Below are 19,801 nucleotides of genomic sequence, written 5' to 3'. Positions count from 1 at the left end.
TTTTTTCGCATATTAGAGATCGAGACAATCAAAGGATGGCAAACATATCTTTCCAAAAGTTCCTTTATTTTGCCACTTTAATTTATACGGCGACTTTTAAGCCAGAATTTCAATTGCCTAAGTGTCAATTTTTCAATCTGTTCTTCGCTCACGCTGACGCCGGGAATGTCATCAGAATAGAGATTGACATCTCTTCTTCGTTCGCCACGTTGCTTTGAATATTTACCGCGAGGGCTATTGAGCCTCGTTTCGGTGCGACTTCCGGTTTTTTCTGGAATCGGTGTATTCCCGGAAAATAAAATTCCCGGAAAAATGGAAAGGGAGGAACTGGCATGGAGTGACGGCTGAAATAGACGGAGGAATATAGCTACGGAAACACAAAATTTGGATTGCTTTGACAAGTTTCACAATTGAATGTTTATGAAAGGGCTGAAAAAACAAAATCAAAGTAAAATTTGAAAAAGTAAAGCCGTGCCGACATTTCACACCGATTCTGCGTGAACCTGAGGAGTCCTCTATTTCTGTTTCCTCTTGTCTTCAAATCCACATGACCGGCACAAAATCGAAATAAAGATAATTTCTGATTAACCGTATGTAATTAATAACCGTAATTGGTCTTTTCTTAATTTTTTAATGTGAAAAAATCTTATTTTGTGATATCTGTGCAGACGCCTTTGACCACGTAAGACACTTGACATTCCACCGTTCAACGTTCCTCGTCAACCAGACCCAGCTCCCAAAATTTCTTGTTTTTCTGACGAACCCTTCCTCTCTTTCCAGGAAAAGGGAATTACCACCTAGCACATTTTTGAGTTTTTATCGTTCGTTGCAAACATCTAAAAAGTGATAATAGATTCAATCTTCATGACGCGGTGATTCTCTGAAAGATTAATGAACGTACATTACATGTATTTTGCCTAGTTCCTACGCCTCAATATTTCGCCGCTGTCAATCGTTCCGGGTCACGTGATCCGGAGCAAAAAGTGCGAAGGCCTGGGAGAAAGCTGCACAGGAACTAGGCAAACATGCGAAGTGCACGTACTATTTGGCTGACAAAGGTGGGGTCGTTTGTCATTTAATATTTCAGTGAAGTCTCTCTTTTAACAGAATATTTCTCTTTTCACGGAACATACTTATCTTCCGGAAAAAACTGTTAAATACTGAGAGGCTTAGGGACCGTTCATTTTTTATGAGGGAGGGGGGGCTGGTGGGATTTGGGAAGCACCATTTAAAAATCGCATGACCCCCCCTCAGCTTACCAATTTTTTCACATGGCCCCCCCTTATAGCGGACATTTTTTGGGATGACCCCCCCCCCCAAACAAAAAATTGAACAAACAATATTTAGATTTCAACTTTTCTAATATTTCTCTTTTATCCCCCTACTTCACGTTATTGTGCTCACTATGAAGACAATATTTACAATCTCTATACGACAGAGAGCTGTTGTTTAAAACACAAATCAAAAGAAAGAGAAGTCAATTTCGGGTCTCCTAGTTATGGCTCGCGCTGAGCGTGTGGCATTTGGCCTCTAATTGGCATCTTCCTCATCTGAATTGATGAATGCAAGAATGACGTCACTTGAGTCATCTTCTCCCCCAGAGTCAATGGCATCACTGTCATACTCATCAGTGTCACTTTCATCCGTTTCACTGCTGTCAGCACTTGCCCTGTTGTCATTTTGTGTCAATGTCCTGGCATTTCTCAGTGTTGGTTGGCCAGCTCTGAGAGGACTCTTCTGCTGCAAGCATGAATGTCTTACAATTGCCTTTACTTTCTCACTCTTGCTGCTTTTCAAATGCTGCTTCAGCCCGTGGTGGTTTGAGTACTTGTTTAGTTCTGGAACACGTAGCTTTTTAAGCTTGGTTAGATCTTGGCACAACTCAGTCCAAGGATAATCCTCCTCCCTACTTAACTTTGCCTTTTCTTCTGCTCTCTTTTTCCTTTTAAATTCCAGCACTTCAAGATGCTGAAGATAATCCACCACAAACTTCGATTTGACAATAAACTTATCTGCAAATAGAGCAACGCTCTCTGGGTCAGATAAAACCAGCCTGCCACTTCCATGCTCTTTCTTCTTTATATTGTTAATCCAATCGGGGAAAGAGCGCATTACTACATGAGCATCATGAAAGAGGCTCATTCCAAAATGCGCAATAATGGCGAAAGCGACGAGTCGTTTAAGAAAAGGTTTACAGCTGAACGATCCAGGCAGTTTGACATCTTACAAGCAAAAGAAGCAATTTTTCTAGGTGCGGATGGCTGTTCAGAAGGGCGAGTGAGTTTTCCATGCAAGGGTACCAGTTGAAGCCCAGTGATGGAAGAAAACTGAACTTCTCCATCAAAGAGCACAGAGCAATGGTGGAAAAGTTGAATGTCATATTGAAAGATGTAAAGGAACACGATTCCACACTCTTTCAGTCCAATGGGCTTGCTTTAAAGCAGGGCGAAGAATTTGCCCACAGTTTTAATGTAAAACAGATCAAATGTACAGAAGCTAAGTTGACGAAGGTCACGCAGGACATGGAAGCACTAGAAAATAAGAAGAGCAATTATAACAGCATATTCAAAGGCATACTCAAACAGCACATCAACAAAAGGAGAAGGAAAAAAGAAAACCGCAGAAAGTCGAATGAAAGAAAGAGGAAGCGGACTGAAAACAACGTCCAACGAGTTTATGGAATCTGTGTTGGAAACCCGCTAGGAAATGATCTTCCACAATGCCTTGTGTACCCTCCTAGAACGGCCGTCCCGGTAGAGTGTCTTAAAGTTGAGGATGTTGCCACGTCGATATTTAGAAGAGATGGGCCATACATCGCACAGCTCTTGGAAGGGAATTATTTCACCAATGCTGCAAGAAGCAGAATCACCACCAACCTTGAGCGGGAAGTCAGAGATTATGTTTACACCTTCATGTACCCTGAAGAGTACACTCTGACGGAAAGCATTGCTGCTTCTTGCAGCATCGGTGAAAGAGACTCCCATAGCAGCACAAGCGGCGACGAAGAACTCGACGACAGCGGAGATGAAGATGAGTGCCAGTGAAAGTTGCATTCGAAAATAACAGTCTTAAATTTTCAGTAGCTACAAATGCTTTTTGTCGCCGAACGTTTTTTTAAAGCAGAAGGAAAGTTTGTAATAAATTTGTATCCTGCCTTCTATGTTTATTCTATAGCAATTTTTTTGATATTCAAACATTATGCCATTTTAAAGTTTTACTAAAATATTTCACGTGACCCCCCCTTTTTCCCTTATTTTTTTGGGGTGGCCCCCCCTCGAAAGCCATTTTTTTTCGCATGGCCCCCCCCCAAATCCCACCAGCCCCCCCTACCTTATAAAAAATGAACGGTCCCTTATGTTGCTTTAAAAAGACCTGCGTTAACCTAAATTAAAAGTTTATTTTCGGCAGCTGTATTTTGTCTGTATTTTTATAATGCTGTTTTTTAGGAGTTTCTGTCACGCTAAGTTTAAGAGTTTCTGTCACGCTAAGTTTAGGAGTTTCTGTCACGCAAGGTTTCAATTTATGCTTTTTCACTTGAGTACTTCACTGGTGGAATTACGCCTCTAAATATTGGGTTAAAGCGACAAGAAAAAGAGAAAGGAGCACTACGAAGCCAGATTGAACTAAGATTATGTTTTCCCTAAGCTAAGGGAACCCAGCCTCCAAACGTTTCAGAGCATGCAGGGACAACCCCATTGTCATAGCTTCCATTGGAAATAAAGGTGAATTAAATATGTTGAAGAATGAAGGGAATTAAACAGTCGTTGAATACAGTCGAAAGATGATAAGCTAAATTAAGTGGCCTCTAATGACGGTTACAATAAAAACGCTGAAGCCTTTTTTTTTTCAAATAATTACGACTCGTTTTTAATAAAACCACAACTACATTGAAGACAGTAATTATTGAGCTCGAACTTCGTGCTCAGTGTGATTTACATATCGTGGGATATTGGGCTCTTTATACAGAATCTCAATCAGACTCATTTTCCAAGTGAGTGTTGGATTCCTTCTCGTATTTCGCGCGTTCGTTCGCCATTGCCAGTTGTCTCATGTTCAACAGACACCCTGCAGCAGCCTCTTGTAAGCCAGCATCTTCTGAGCCAACCATCTCCAGCAACAACTGAAAAGGTAAAATAGATAAGGGGCTGATAAACTGATCATCAGTCGATTGACTGCGTGGTTGATTATCGATTGATTGATTGATTTGTTTATTGGTTGATTGTTGAATCAGTCCACTATAATATCAGTATACACGATATAACAACAAATTCTCACAACTACATTAAAAGATACGTATGGCGATTGGTAAGGAGAGTTGATATCTCGAGCTTGGAAGCGTTACCTTGACAACTCCGCTGCGGTGCATTGTGATACAACTGTCAGGGTTTTTCCCAAGCTGCTCAAGAGCCCGCATTGCAGACCGCTGTACTATAATGTCATGTGACGCCAGGTACTCTACCATGGGCTTCACTGCGCCTTCCTCAGAGAATCTTTTGGCGTTGTTGCCCCATTTACTGCACATGGCGATGGCTTCAGCAAGATGACGCCTTAGAACTATATCAGTCTGAACATGGAAATAGAAAGCTGTTAATTCCTGAAAAAAATACTGACTGCATCGGCGGGAAAGTGGAACACTTCGCCATTTATCAACTTGAAGTTGATACAAAATTTTAAATCGTATCGTGTTCACAAATGAAAAATTATATCGTCTTGGTAGAGTTGATTCATCAAACTTCGCTTTCTGTCATGATGAAGATGAATCCATCGGGCATTTACTTTTCTTCTGCACGAGATCTGCCGAGTTTTGGAAACAGGCCCTGTCCTGGGTACGAGACAAGAATATCTATGTTGGAACTTTGACCGAAACAGATCTGATTTTTGGAAAATTTGACGTTAACCGACGAGAATTATATCTTGATCAATTTCATCTTGTTTCTAGGCAAATATTATAATTCTTCTAGGAAGTGTATGAGTTGATTGCCTTCTTTTCGTGGTTTTATTGCCACAGCAGGACGCATATATATATATATATATATTTAAGCTCCACTGACATCGCTAGGAAAAGAGACAAGATACTTCCCAACTTAAAGCTTATTCATGCTTTTTTAATGCTTTTTTTCTAATTAGTCATACCGTAACTTTATTCTTTTGTCTTCGGTAATCGTAACCCCTTAATATTGTATTATTCTGCTGTAGTCGCGCCTTGAATTGTGTGTGTGTTTGAGAGTGATAGTGAATTATCATTTGCTCGATTATGTTATATATTTGCATTCTTTTGCTTCTTATTAAGAAGTTTGTAAGAATTTTTAATGCTGCTGTTTTTCTTCTCTTTTTTCCCTAAAAACTACTAAAAGACAAAACAAAACTTGAAGTTAATAGAAGTAGATTTAACAGTCGCAGTATAACGGGTCTGTGAAGCTGTGAAGCTGATGAGAGCTCAGCTATAAGATAAAATTTCAGCCCATTTCTGATCTATAATTCCTGTTATTGTCACCAGTAGGCCTGATTGACAAGCGCCTCGCCAACGTATTGTTGCTGCGATGCAATGTAACTGACGCAGCTGATGTTCTTACCTTATGTGTGAGGTGCGCCAAGTAACGAACAACTTCGTAATCTGTGATCACTCCTAAATTCTCTGGATCACACGCCACTATTGATATCACTGCACAAGCGCTGGTCAGAACCTGAAATATTTGTAAATGTGTGTTAGTGAAGAGTGCGTTAGGTTAGCTTTTTTGTTTGTGTGTGTAACAAATAATGAAAGTATTTCATTTTAGGAATAAGGACAGTCAGGATGGTCAATAAAACTCTTGCCTTAATGTTCCTGGTGTGATTTCATCCTGGAATTAAATATGCTTATTGATGTTTTGATATCAACAATAATGTATAAAATATCAAGCGGCATACAAGTGTACTTACTTCCAAATCATCAGATTTGAGCAAGCGAACAGTCAGATCCAGGCCCCCTACAAAGGATCGGGCGGTTTCCCAGGCTTCCTACAAGCAAAACCTCTTGTAAGGTAAATTAATAGCATTGTGTGACAAAAACGTGTTAATGTACGTTTTTCGATATCTTGATGATATCATACTGCGCATTCAACTCGAACAGCAATCTTTTGTAGGACTACGAGTATTCCCTTTTTCGCTTGGTCCGTCGAGCGAGACCGTAAATAAACCGCGAGGAAAAAATGGCCTCACGAACGCTTCTCGCTCTCAGGATCTCCCGCGGCCATTTTTTTTTTTTCTTGCGGGAAGTCGCGTTATGCGCGACGGACTAGGCGAAAGGGGGACTACTCGTAGTCTAAGTGATCGTAAGCCACGGCCGCTCTTCTACACGTCCTTAAGGTCATTCCCCAGTATTGCATTGCGCATCCCTACTACGCATAATTTCACGCGTGATTAGCGCGCGCGCATTAAAAAATGGCCCATTTTTCTTTAAGGCTGGACCTCGCCATAGAGGCAAATCGTCATTCTCTCGCAAACGAGTATGGTGACCTATCATTTTTTTCTGTTTTTTTTTTTTTTTTAAACTGAGTAATAAATTTCTCTGTGTAAAATAAATGTGGACCAATTCTCAGTGTAGAGCAAAAAACAATCGTCGGAAACGTGAATTTAACAAGCAATCGTGCTATTATAAGGATTTATTGGGTATAAAAAAGGTGCTGTTACTCCTAAACGAACATGGGGACCCCTCATTTTTATCTCAAAATTTAAGTTCCTACAATATAAACAATCAGTAGGCAAAGTTATACAAAAATCTCTGTGCAAGTTCAATAATTTCAGTGGAATGACCTTAAGTAAAGGTCATCTGCAACAAAGTAGTTAAATTTATGTCCACCTCAGAAATTATAATTAAATTATTCACCTAGAGTACCCAAAGAACACAACAGTTAGGTAACATAGAAGTTATTTCATACCGGTGTGTCTTGCATTAGTCTGTAAACGGCCCAGGCTGCCCCAGCAACTACCTGTAAATTAGAAAAATACGTCGTGTTATTCACATCAGTTGTACACTCAGCCTTGACTGTAAATTGCACATCTTGTTTTGACTGACAGGCTGAACTATTAGCAAAACTTCGACTTGCCTTGTTGTTTCTTGACTTCATAAGCGACCATAGTAGTCTTAGTCCTTCAAGCCTGTTGAAAACTCTGGAAACCATGAATAAAGCAATAACTGCAATTGTAAGGCGTCCGTCCAGGGCTTGGATTAAAACAGTGACTTTACCATGCGCCAGGAGTACCCTAGACAGTTAAAATGCTCCTCACACATGATAACTGTTTGCATAAACCCTCCCCTCTCCCCCATTTTATTATGCAACGTTCCATCAACTTTCCAACTACTTACAACTTTCCATTAACTTTCCAACTACTTACGCTCGACAGCTACTATTCACAGCGCATGCTGCAATGGCTCTTGCCGCTGTTCCAGTGAGCTCTTCATTTGGAATGTTTAAGATGTCCACAAGTGTCTTACAGCCTTTGCACCGTAATACTTCCAATGGACCTTTAGGATCTTTGGCAATTTCTCCAATGGCTCCAACAATATGGAGTTGAACCTTGGTTGAACATCAAAATCAGAAAATTAAAATCAAAGATCATTTAGTTTCCTTCCATGATCACATCTCAGTCTATTTTTGGGTACTCAACAGTGTTGGCAAAATGCGTTAAAGCCTCGGGGAAAGTTCAACCACGTTTTATAACGGATAAAGCTGTGTGAACAACAGCAGCCATTTCCATATACACTGACTGCACGCATCCAATTCAACTGAATATTTCGCGCGAATGAATCCGCGAAACGTTTTACATTTATTCCTTCATGTCACCTTTGCTAATTATTTATTTCCTCACATCGCAATTTCTATAAATATGCCTTGAGTTATTTTGATTTATTCATTTGACAATGATAACACGAAGTCGTTGCTTTACTTTCGCTAATTTTATTGCTTACATTTTTTTTCGAAATCGCTTTTTGTTGTAACAAACAAATCATATATAGTGGGTCCAAATCGCATTCATCCGGAAGTCCTTTCAATACTAACTTGCTCAGGAAGTTCGTCTCCGCCCTCGTCTCCCTGGAGAAGCCAGATGAGGGTCTCCAAAGCCTTGACTTCCATTAGTCTGGTAAAATATCAACAAAAAGTAAAAACAACAATTAAAGTAAAAATAAACAAATGCTTTAGACATAGGTACTGGAGATGGCTGTGAGTCCGATTCAACACGTACGTGCTATCTGGTTTCTGTTACTTTTATTACTTAAAAAATACTTTCTTGACGTGGGCCTTCAATAACTTCCTTCGACCATGCTTATCACAGTCTAGACCACTGAAGTGCATGCACACTCGCCTTCTAACATTGTATTCGCTGATTGCACATTTCCATATAGCACCGGTCACAGCCGCCAACAGCTTCTTGTTATCTTGGCGGGAAAGAAGTGAGACGAGTGTGTCCAGGCCCCCGCAGTCATATACAGCTTTTCTTGTCTGTTCGTCCACGGCACACTGCCAAGTAATTGGTAAGAAAAAAAAAAATCATAAATTTTTTAAAGTAAAACCAGTGAGCAGCACGTCTGCGAACTACTTGAGTTATAAAACTTTTTTATTTTCTCCTACGCGTTTCGTGTGACTAGCGCACACTTCTTCAGGGAGTTTAACAATACAATCAAGTATACCTGTATATATACCTGGATACAATTCTGCATTTCGCAGATAACGACACCTACGGATTTGCGTATACAAACCGCTCGGTAATGCGTCTAGGAAACAGGCGTAAAAATATTATTAAGGTGTGACATATTTTAAGTGTGACATAACTATTACCGAGCGGTTTGTATACGCAAATCCGTAGGTGTCGTTTTCTGCGAAATGCAGAATTGTATCAGGTATATATACAGGTATACTTGATTGTATTGTTAAACTCCCTGAAGAAGTGTGCGCTAGTCACACGAAACGCGTAGGAGAAAATAAAAAAGTTTTACAACTCAAGTAGTTCGCAGACGTGCTGCTCACTGGTTTTACTTTAAAAAATTTCTGTAAACGAAGGTGCGGTTCGCATTAAAATCGCACACCTCCTTTAACGGAGATACCACAAACAAGCACTGCATTTGTGGCCTCTAATTAGCGGATATTTCTGCTAATTTGCTCTGTTTTCTGGTCCTAGTCGTTTCTGACAGCAGGCACGACTGTTCGTGTTTTTGTTTCTTGTTGCGTTTTAAATTCTAGTTCCCACTCAACCACATGTTGTAGGCAGCTGTATCCATAAATGAGCTACGCTTACTTTCAAACCCCAAATGGCTTATTCGAGCTTTCCCGCGCTTTTCGCGAATTACATGTTATCCTGCGCTTGGCTCGGGATACTGGTTACACTCTTTTTTATGGGACTTTTGATTGGCCCATTGTCTTAATTCTTGTGTATGCTAGGAGTGATTTTAATTTAACGAAAGCCAATTAGAAAATAAACTTACCAATTAAACCAATCAATTGGTTTAAAAAAGTTATTTTACCTTGAATATCGCGTTGGCACAGTAACCCTGAAGCTCCTCATTATCTGTTACCAAGCGCTGCACGATTGCCGCTATCATACTTTCCTTATAGAAAGCTTCTCTAAAACGACTCTGAAACACAAATGAAAATATTTGTCGCAAAAAAACAATTTAGAATCATGATAAGGTTGCTAGAACCCCTAAGTTTAGTACTAGAAAAGGTCTCAATATCGCCTAAATTAACTGCATGCGAATAACTGTTTAAGTCGAGGGCTGCAAGACGTAACGGTCTTTTCTCGTGATCTGCTTGCAAAAACATGTACTCTTGTTTGGAAAGAGCTCTGTGGCCGTCTTGAAGGCTTTGTCAAGAGCGAATTGGAATAAAGAATTGTTCGTTTTTGTATGAGGAGGAAACCCGGAGAATTTCGGAGAAGAACCTTCGACGCAAGGACGAAACCAATCACAATCTCAACATACTTGTGATGCTGGGTCCTGGATTCAACCCCGGCCACTCTGATTGAAGGTGAGCGCTCTCACCTTCATTCTGCGTCACCTCTGCCTTCAAAACTACTCTATAATGTAAAACCTACTTTGCTTTACTGCTGCTTCGATCCAAGAAACTGCAGATTCTAAATCCTTAAATAACTTACGTGGCCAGGCTTAGACTTATTCTTGGGACAAAAAAAATAACACGAGGAAGTGGGGTTGAGACTAAAGTCAACAAAAGAATTTTGTGTCCTTCATAGTCTTCTCGTGGCTTGATTACGTTAAAATAAATCTGGCAACGCAGTCTGATACTGCTATATAAGTGTATTTATTTATTACCTCCACTGCACACTCTTGAGCAAGTCCTACAATAGGGACGAGGACCTCTTCTTTGTCCAGCCGGATGAGTTTGGCAAGTAACGGGACACTACCAGCCTTGAAGATTGCTGACCTACAAGTACAGGTGTAGGTCAAACAATCTGAAGTGTAATTAAAATTCAAAACATTTTCATTTGAAGAGGTTTTGTCAAGTGCAAGCCTTCTGGAAGAATCACAGGCTCGGTCTGCTTACAAGCGAGAGTTCGACCTAAAGAGGTGCCATTACATGCATCCCCTGTATGCTGTTCATATGCATCTTTGCTAGTTGGCTACTACGTGAAAATCGCGTGACAGAACAAACCTACTGCGCGTGCTCTTGCTGCAACTCCACAGCGCAAGCGCTGCATTTCGTGCAACTTCCAGATCTGATCCGTGGTGGCCTGGGGATTGGTTATCAGAGCTCCTTCTTCCAGTACTTCGCGTTCGTCCGTCTTCATAGTCTAGAAGACCAACCTAACAAAGGAGAAAAAATTCTTAGAATTGATTAAGTGCATAAGAGCCTCCACGAACAAAGCTCTCCTTGGAAAAGTAAAGGTGTGGTGCTCAAATTGTGCTTGAATAAAATTCTGAAGAAATTATAATTATATGTTTCCCTGGGTAGGAGTTTAGTCAATCGCTCGTTATTGCGAAGAACGTTGTTGGGGTTTGGCAAACGTTTGGTGATACCCATTTGTACACCTTGATGGCAAAAGGCACTGTGAGAAACCTCTCTTGGATACCCAAGAGCATAACACGAAACATATCAATGGAAAGGCACGACTCAGGGAAGAACGAGTCGGATGTCAAACCCTCTCCTCCTTCAGCAACCTTGAACTTTATATGGAGTCTCACCAGTTTTTGTAGCCCTCCATGTCTTTTCAGAATATTTCTCCCTAGACTGGATTTCGCCATGTTTGCCAGGTTAGCTGCTGCTAAGCTTTGTACTTCCTGTGGACAATCGGTGATGAGGTTCACAAGGATCTGAACCCCTAAGGAGCATAAAATGAACACCCAAATTCTCCTTTTGATCTCCATGTATTATCATAGTAATAGTTAGAAGAATTGATCTAAGTATCAAGACAACTCCCCAAGATCAATAACACTTAGCCCTCTGTACGCATTGCGAACCTATTTTTCTTGATAGTGTTCCTAAATTCTTCTGGTCTGTTTGATTGATCATGTGTTTTGTAAGGAGATGTTGTATGTACATCACTAACCTCCCATGTTGATAACTGCTCGCCTGTTGTATTTACTATTTAATGTCAACTGTTGAAGAACCTTTAAGGCACCAACCTAAAAAGTGGATAAATTAAATCTGTATTTAGCAAAAGCAATAAATAACAAATAACTAATGATTGAAAATCAAGACACGATTTCGTCCAGGGGCAAAGACGCCTTTCTTTCTTGTTTAATTGGTTGAGAACTTTAGGACCCCAACAAAAATGCACATAATGGTGCATGAGCAGTTGCTTGCTATTTGATTGGCTGAGAAATTAGGGAAAACGGCATTAAGATGTCAAAACGTTGCACGTGCAGTCACTTGCTCTTTCATTGGCTGAAAAGTTGGGGAAACCGATGTAAAGACGTCGAGAAGTTGTTCGAGTTGTAACTTGCTCTTTGAGAATGTGAGAATGTTGTGAGCACGACCCAAATCTTTATTCTGACTACACTAACGCGAAACATTAAGTGCAAATAGTTCATTGAGGATGCGTCAGTCAGTCTTCTGATGCAGATGTATTCCGTCCTATGAGATAAACTTTACCCTTGCAAATTTCAACTATTGGTTCTAACAATTAGAACCTGTGCTACGCCAGACTCGATACACCACTAATAAGATGTGCCAAAAAATATGCGGAAAGGTTTCCTCAGCTAATGTAGCAGCACAAGACCCCGAAGAAAGGGTACAAAATCAATAAGCTAGAACACTTTCAATTACACATACAAACTGTTATAGCAAAAGTTTAATAAACAAGTGAATCACGAAAACTGACAAACCTAGAATGACCTAAATCTCCCGCCAAATGCCTAATAGTCCCTTAACGTCCCATGACACCCCGCGAGCCTATCCATCGTGACGTCAGGATAATAATTTCTGACTAATTCGTCCCTCAATCTTCAGAAATTACATCTGTTTATACCTGACAGGTCACGTGGTCGGTTCTGAGAATATTGACAAGGATTGTTAATCCATTGACATCTCTGATGGCCATCTGAGTCATCTCCTGTGTTAAGTTGAAGTCCGTCAGGCCGCACAGCGTGATAACCGTGGCGACCTGGTTACCAATCTGAAAACAGGAATTTCAAGTCAAGCTGGATTTAGAGGAACCGTTCAGTGACGTCAATACAGGACCGATTAGTGAAAAGTACCTGTTCTTACCTTTAAAAACTTGACAAGCCTTTGTATTTGCCAATACTCGGAGGGAAGATCAGCCACGCTCTGTAAGATAAAGACAGTTGATAGAAGAGAATGGTTATTAAAACCCTACAAAGTTCTTTGTTGTGTGCTTTTGTGCTCGTTTTTGGCCTCGACTGTGTCTTAAACACAACAGTTGTTTACTTCTGACTTTAGGAACTAATCAATAGAAATGTTTCGGTTAAGTGATTCATGCCTAGTGTATGAGCGTAAAAATTAAGATTGTGCACAGTCGTCGACCTTTCGACATAACCCTTGCCATCTTTCTTTGCTCCTTTGATGTTTTCCGGGCTTCATAACCTTTCCCCTCTATTAACTATGATAAACATGACAACAAAGATGTAGACAGGGAAGATGGGTAGAAAAATGAAGCTTTTTTTCTCTCATCGATGGATCGCAAGCGACCCTTTACTATTTTTTAATTTTGTCCACAACTGGTTGTCTAGTTATATGATCACCCCTTTTCGGCAAAGAAAACTCCTACTTGGCCAAGGCTTGCGTGGCATGCGTTGCGCCCTCTGGCTTTATCGCGTCTGTCAATTCTTCATTTTTTTAAATTTGCTTTTTCCATTGATGCGTTATTTCAGAAAATTTAAACAGAATCAGTGGACTTTAGCCGATATCTATGTAAAGTGATGATTAATTCATCTATCATTTGTTGTTATTAGTTGTTTTATTTACGTGTATTTATTATCACAATACAACAGTTATTTCAGCTACCACTGCCGACCGTATAGCGGGCTCACCACTTTGCCGTCCAACACTCTGTCATCTTCCTCTTCGCTCTCTGTTGAACTCTCCGCCTGCTCTGTTGGAATTCTGGGAACCGTTGACCGCCTATGGACGTTTTGCTTGTTGTTTCGGCTTGTTACATAGAATGATAAAAATTAAGACGGAATCCACCAGAAATTCGAGTAACAATTAAGTGGACAAAAACCTAGTACTAAGATTATTTACATCGCATTGCAAACTTCTGTACGACTGTTATAAATATCTTCTCGAAAAATCATTTCTAGCAACACCGAATGTCGAAAACAAATGTTGAACTTTGTACGAAATACTTGAAAGTACAGGTGAAATGAAACGGAGGATGAGATTTTACCTGCGTTTGCACAATTTCTCTGATTTTTGAAATTTATTTTCTCTCGTTCCCATGGGAAATTGTTTTCGGTGTTATTTCAGGCAACTATTTATATCTTTAGCTTTGAGAAAATGTATAAAGGACTGTAAAATACTTAAAATTATTCTGGTACCAGATTTTTGTCCACTAAAAACTGAAACTGCTCGATTTCCTATCGGTTTTCGTCTTAATTGTGATAAAATACCAGAGCAAAAGTACCGCAAATACTGTAAGGCACATTCTGATTCTGGACCAACGTGATCAACGTTTGTATTTCAGAGAGAGATGCACGGTAGAGCACGTTTTGCCAGTTTTAACAGATACTAGTTGCATGGTGGCAATTGGCTAACTGTGTTATCTGCATTTATACAGCTATCGTTGCTGAGTGCTTGTGAAACATAGTAATTGGTGAAATTGGTGGTCAAATTTCTGGGTGGCAAAGGCACTAATGAGCTCATACATTCTATGTAAAATCTTGAGTTTTTAAAACTCGTCGCAAAAAAAGTTTTATTATACACCCTTCAACATTAAGAGCTGATATTTCTGTAGCTTGATCACTGAGAAACTGAATCGATTATGCTGATGAGACAAATATTACAAAATACAAAAAGTAGTCACAACAAACTATAGCTCAGCTTACGGTTACAATCACATAGTAATATTTAGAGTTAGTGCAAATCCCAAGACTTTCTTTTAAGGAAAGAAAATAAAAAGCGAAAGACATTGCATTCATTTTCGGTGGAGAAGTTTCGTTAACTAATTGGAGGAGCAATTTATTGGGATTGAGAAGGTTAATTAGTTTACTTCATGTGTACCTTTCTTTGCGAGTTTGTTTCACTTTGGGTTGTGGCGGCTTTATAACTTCCTTCGCTTCTTCATCACTGTGACAATGGATAAAAAAAATACATAAACTAGCGATAAATTGCAAATACAGATGCTTGACATCAAGGTATAGCTTGTTTTTATCCTCATTGACGAAATACTGTTATTGCTCGATTTTCATTTTTGATAAGTTTATGGACCGGACTGTTACGAAGTTGTTATTTAATGGCCCGTTTACAACTAAGATCAAGATTCATTTTTAATTAAAATTACACGTAACAATGTTGAGCGGTCCTGTACATTATTGAGCAACTTTTCTAGAAGTCGGAGTTAACTGTAAAACAAGAAAAGGAAACTGTATTTGTAGTACTTTTCCCAACAGACAATCCAAACACGGTGCGAGACGGCATCAATGGGAAACTAGCACTAGCACGCCTTGCGTGCCTACCTTTCCTACAGTTATCTGCTAGCTTGAAGCGACTAACAGTCCCTTTTTACCTGTCATCTCCAGCAACAAGTCTTATGTCTTTCCATCTCATGGAGCGCTGTCGATGATTAAGGTTTTTTTCGTTGCTAGTTTTGTTTGTTTTCTTTTGAACTTTCTTTTTAACCGGCTTTCTGTAGAGATAGGAATCAAATGAATTAAGGATGACGTAACGATTTTTCATGTGAAATACAGATTCAATTCTTTAGGAGTCTGCTACTTATAATTGCCTGCTTGCATAATGTGTGTCTTATATTCTTGGAAAAAGGAGTGAAGCAACTTCATTAATTTACGGTAGCAAGAAGCTTGTTGGCAAAAAAACTGAAGACAACACACGAAATTATAGATTTTATACAAGTTAGACAACTAAATTTCACATATACCAAACATTTAAAGCTGAATACGTGACACTTTCTGATAGGTAACATGAAAGGGAATCCCAGTGTTGGTAAGAAAACAGATTGTTGTTTTCAAGTTAATATCTTTATTTAGGGTTTCACACCTTTCAACTTGCTTTTCTTTTTGCTTTTCATCTTCTGACTTCCCATCCTCTGGCTCGCTCTCACTCAAATATTTATCCAGGAAGGAGTTCTACGAGGAAAATACCATAGAAATCTCAGTCAAAAAGATGTGTTAATTTTTGAAGGGAGTTCCCTTCCCCGTGCTGGCAATAACAAATTGCCAGCTTGATTTGACTCATCGTTGAAGTACAATTTGCATTGACTTGTCTATTTTATAGCTTTGATTTGCCATGTTTGAAACGACATTGAGCCTGAGGGAAACCCATACATTATGACCATTATGGCCGAGGAGCTAATTTGTTACCAAACCGTTGTGTGTATAAGCTCGTATATATATTGCAATTGTGGTTCCCTTTTCAGTGCAAAGTTTATTAGAAATTTTACATATATGTCATGACAAGTCGTTTTTTTTTTCTACTTACTTTCCTTTCCAACTTGTCCTCCTGTTGACTTGGAGTTTCTTCAATCGACTTGTCCACTCGTGCCTGTAAAATAAATATGTCTATTATCAGTATGTGCCGCGTAGGCCCTTCACGATCAAGGCATGCTCTACACGCAGTTATATTTATCATATGCATTAAAAAGTAACCATGACCATGGCAATGTACAAAAGAAACGCGAAAGCACACTCTTTTCCATGCTGATCAAAACTGTTATTACATTGCACTTACCTCATCTTTGATGTTGCTTGATTCGTTCGGAGCATGGCTGTCATTCGTATCGCGACTTTCTGTGTTTTCCTGCCAATAAAGAAATGTTATAATCCATCAAATATTTTTGCTCGCGAGCGATTGGTCTACACGCGTCACGTGACCGAATGTTCCCCAGCTAAAACTTGGGAATATCCGAGATTATTATACGGCAAGGTAGTCTTGAGGTAAATCCGAGCGTTCTGATTGGTTCTTTCTTAGTCGGGATTTCGCCATACGGACCGTTTCCATAGAAACGGTCATAAGCTGTGTATTTTTTGTTCTCGAAATCCGGCAAATTCAAAACAAGCATGGCCCGAGTGCCACTAATAAACTACTTACTAACCTAGCTAGCTCGAGCCGTACTGGGGAATGTTGGCCCTCGGTCGTTTTTGTACGGACCTCGCTGCGCTCGGTCCGTAATGCCACGACCTCGGGCCAATGTTCCCCAGTACGACCCTCGCGCTCGTTTAGTTAATTTTCGAAACTGCGCGTGTTGCGAAAAATATTTGAAGGATAATAAACACAATAGCCTCCATTTGACTTTGAAAACATGCTCGGATATTTGCCCTTGGACATTATCTGTTACTCGAAGCTCATAGTTTTCTTCGAGCTTCGCTCTCGGAAAACTGTTCGCTTCTCGGAACAGATAATGTCTGCGGACAAATATCCGAACATATTTTCGCGCCAAATGGAGGCTATTGTTTATATATTTACCAAAAGCAGACTCTGTAAATGGTGAGCTTAGGAGCCGCGTGCCTAACTTCATATCTGTTACTTTCTATCGATCGATCCGAAAGTTTGTTAAATTTTCTTTCATGTACAGGGAGAGTGAAGTGTCTTATAAATGCAATACAAGATGAATACTTACGAGAATTTCATTTGTGGTTGTATTTTCGATCGGTGTCTTCTCTTTCACTGGAATCTCTTCACCTGCCGTCTGTAAGCTCAATACCAATTTCCATTAGTTTGAAACAAAGATTTAAACTATCGGCTCGGAGAGAGAAAAACAGCTTCATGCTGTTGCCTTCAAAAAATTTTCCCCTTTATGCTAAGGTTATATATATATAAAAAAAAACTGTGGATAATTCCACACGGCCCAATAAAAGGAGAGATAACCTGAGACATTGCTATCGTATTTTCTAATCACCTGCCAATTATGAAATGAGACTCCACCTTGCAAATGCCCTTTAATAAAAAGTCGTTAAAGAACGCTGCAGAATTTTTACCGCAATCATTTCGCCTTGATTGTCTTCATGTTTTGGCAAATTCATTTGAGACCCAGGCTTGATTGTTAGTTCTTAACACTTTCTGCCAATTCTTCATCAAATAACGTAAAAATATAACTAGAACAAACCTAGAGACCGCACTCGTCAGTCTTAGAGGGTGAAGAAATGATATAGCGACCCTCCTGAGGAAAACGGACCAGGGTGCTCGTCCTACCTTTTAGGGGTTAAAAGAGTGGTTTTGATACCTCTTCGAGTGTTCAGCCTCAAGATGTCCACAGCGGGAACGTTTGAGGTACTTTTTAAGGTATTGAGCCGAAAAAAATAGATAATGATAATGAGAGATAATGTGTTGTTTTAGAACTGGTACCTCTCAGGGGGGGGGGGGGAACTTCAAGTCACGCCCACAAAACAGCATCTTGGTACGTCTTAGGGGTTCTTTTCAAAATTTCGGTCAAGCACCCCCTCCCTTTTTATATGGGAGTCTCCCCTCCCCCCCGGATAGCGACACGTGGCTTTATAAAAACCTCCCGGCGTACAGTTATTTTTGGACCACGTCTATCTTTATACTAATCTACGACTATAAAAGGAAACCGACCTCAAGCCGTGTATCCATTTCATTGTCAATATCCGACATTGCGTGTTTTGACCTGCAAGATGCAAAAATATTAAACCGTACGTAATTTACCCTACCTGATGCTAATGTGAAACTAGCGATAGGCTGGCTACTACTACGAGTAGAACAAGGACGAGGTTAAAGACGGGGGCGATGATAAGGACGACGACGAGACGAGGACGAGCTCGAGGAGAGGACGAGGACGAGGCGACGACGATGACGCTGACGACCAGACGACGACGCTGACGACGAGCACACGACGACGAGACGACGACGACAGCTACAGCTACTTATACCACTACTACTACTACAGACACTATTCTATACAGGTTTGTAAATCGCAAAGCCACCTACTTTTTTCATGCTGTAACGATCTCTATTTATTTTCGGTTTGTTATTATTACTTCAAAACTTGCCTGCTATCGCATTTTGTAAAATGTGGAATATTCGGCTGCAAATGCCTTGCTTTGATGCAGGACCTTGCGGAAATTGACTAGTTTTCAATTCAGCTCATCCGACAAGAGCTCTGTTGCTGTTTACTCCATGTTAATTTTCTCAATTTGAATTGTAAGCCAATCAACACATGAAATATTAAAAACAACGCACTTTACTCCACATGTCCAAATTGTAAAACATCGAATATTTGCATGTTTTATCGAACGCCGAATTAAAGCGCCATGAAGTCGAAAAAAAACTTCAGACAGAAACCCGGCTTTAAGTATTAGCCAAGGAAGCGAAAATACCGGGTAATGTTGTCTCACAAAATAGCTACTTTTGAGTACCCTGACAAATTCACAATTTACATGCGAAATGAAAAAAAGAGTTTAGTTTAGCTGTTGTCAATTTAGAAAAATATGCTTACCTCGTGGGAGAATCAATTTTCTCAGACTATACTGACATGTGAAAAGCAATATTTCGATATTTGATCATAGATTTCCCAGAAATTAACAAGAATTTAGCTCTCTTGCCACGTTTAATAAAGAAGAAATATTACAGTTTGCTTTTTATGTTTGAAATACATTAAACAGTGAACAAAAATGTAATACAAACTCGCTGCAAATTTCTCTAAAACGGTTTGCAAAATTGCAGAAGATAAAACTAGACTTGATGTAATGTGTTTGGGCCCATATCTTTTCGGATACCTGGCCTAAATCTGCCCTTAAATCACTTCATTGAATCCCTAAGAGACTTGTAATATATCCCCTTTTCTTGTATACATGAAGTCAACGAATTCTACTGCTAAGATTTAACCGATAACGTTCCGTTACTGTTTTGGAAACTTCCGTAACCCCATACATTAAATTCATTCATGGACGTTTAATTATGCGATGTTACTTCACTAAACTTAAGAAACATAGACAGATAACTTGCACCACTTACCTTAAAATAATGATCTCCGGCGATAACAGAATACGATTTCAAACCATCTGTTTCCACTTCAGAAAAAAAAAAAAAGCCTAAACCACCCCTCCGCGTTTTTATTTAAATGCAGATCCTGCCAATAAACACGACCATTTTTGACTTTAAAATTTCGAAAACCAAATTAAAATGAAGACTGTGATGAAGGAACATGAAGGTAAACAATAGTA

At 39.7% G+C, this 19,801-nt stretch overlaps 1 protein-coding gene across 1 annotated transcript; it reads right to left on the bottom strand.

The window, feature by feature from the left end:
* Positions 1 to 3,837: 3,837 nt before the first annotated feature.
* LOC110068974 (outer dynein arm-docking complex subunit 2-like) lies at positions 3,838 to 19,774 on the bottom strand. Its single transcript, XM_089287788.1, has 25 exons — positions 19,593 to 19,774; positions 18,195 to 18,246; positions 17,242 to 17,310; positions 16,353 to 16,421; positions 16,104 to 16,166; positions 15,663 to 15,751; positions 15,175 to 15,294; positions 14,670 to 14,735; positions 13,481 to 13,598; positions 12,699 to 12,758; positions 12,460 to 12,606; positions 11,539 to 11,614; positions 11,174 to 11,310; positions 10,644 to 10,795; positions 10,304 to 10,415; positions 9,500 to 9,610; positions 8,344 to 8,498; positions 8,040 to 8,118; positions 7,375 to 7,556; positions 7,082 to 7,149; positions 6,918 to 6,964; positions 5,920 to 5,997; positions 5,574 to 5,684; positions 4,343 to 4,564; positions 3,838 to 4,120 (listed from the first exon to the last, which is right to left on the bottom strand). The coding sequence occupies exons 2-25, from the start codon at positions 18,231 to 18,233 to the stop codon at positions 3,971 to 3,973; spliced, it is 2,520 nt and encodes an 839-aa protein (XP_089143914.1). The 5' UTR covers positions 18,234 to 18,246; positions 19,593 to 19,774; the 3' UTR covers positions 3,838 to 3,970.
* Positions 19,775 to 19,801: the final 27 nt, after the last annotated feature.

The sequence above is a fragment of the Orbicella faveolata genome, unplaced genomic scaffold (assembly GCF_042242905.1).
Source record: "Orbicella faveolata isolate gen_17 unplaced genomic scaffold, um_ofav_v1 contig_15, whole genome shotgun sequence".
Classification (NCBI taxonomy): Eukaryota; Metazoa; Cnidaria; class Anthozoa; order Scleractinia; family Merulinidae; genus Orbicella; species Orbicella faveolata.
The sequence above is the reverse complement of the archived record's forward strand: the minus strand, read 5'-3'. Positions and strand labels throughout refer to the sequence as shown.

Bases quoted from the DNA above. Each gene is read 5' to 3' on its own strand.
- LOC110068974 (XM_089287788.1), bottom strand. From the start codon at position 18,233: ATGTCGGATATTGACAATGAAATGGATACACGGCTTGAG. The intron at 15,295-15,662 runs GTGTGAAACCCT...CTATCTCTACAG, and splicing joins AAAGAAAAGCAAGTTGAAAG to AAAGCCGGTTAAAAAGAAAG. The intron at 5,685-5,919 runs GTAAGTACACTT...CAAATATTTCAG, and splicing joins TCAAATCTGATGATTTGGAA to GTTCTGACCAGCGCTTGTGC.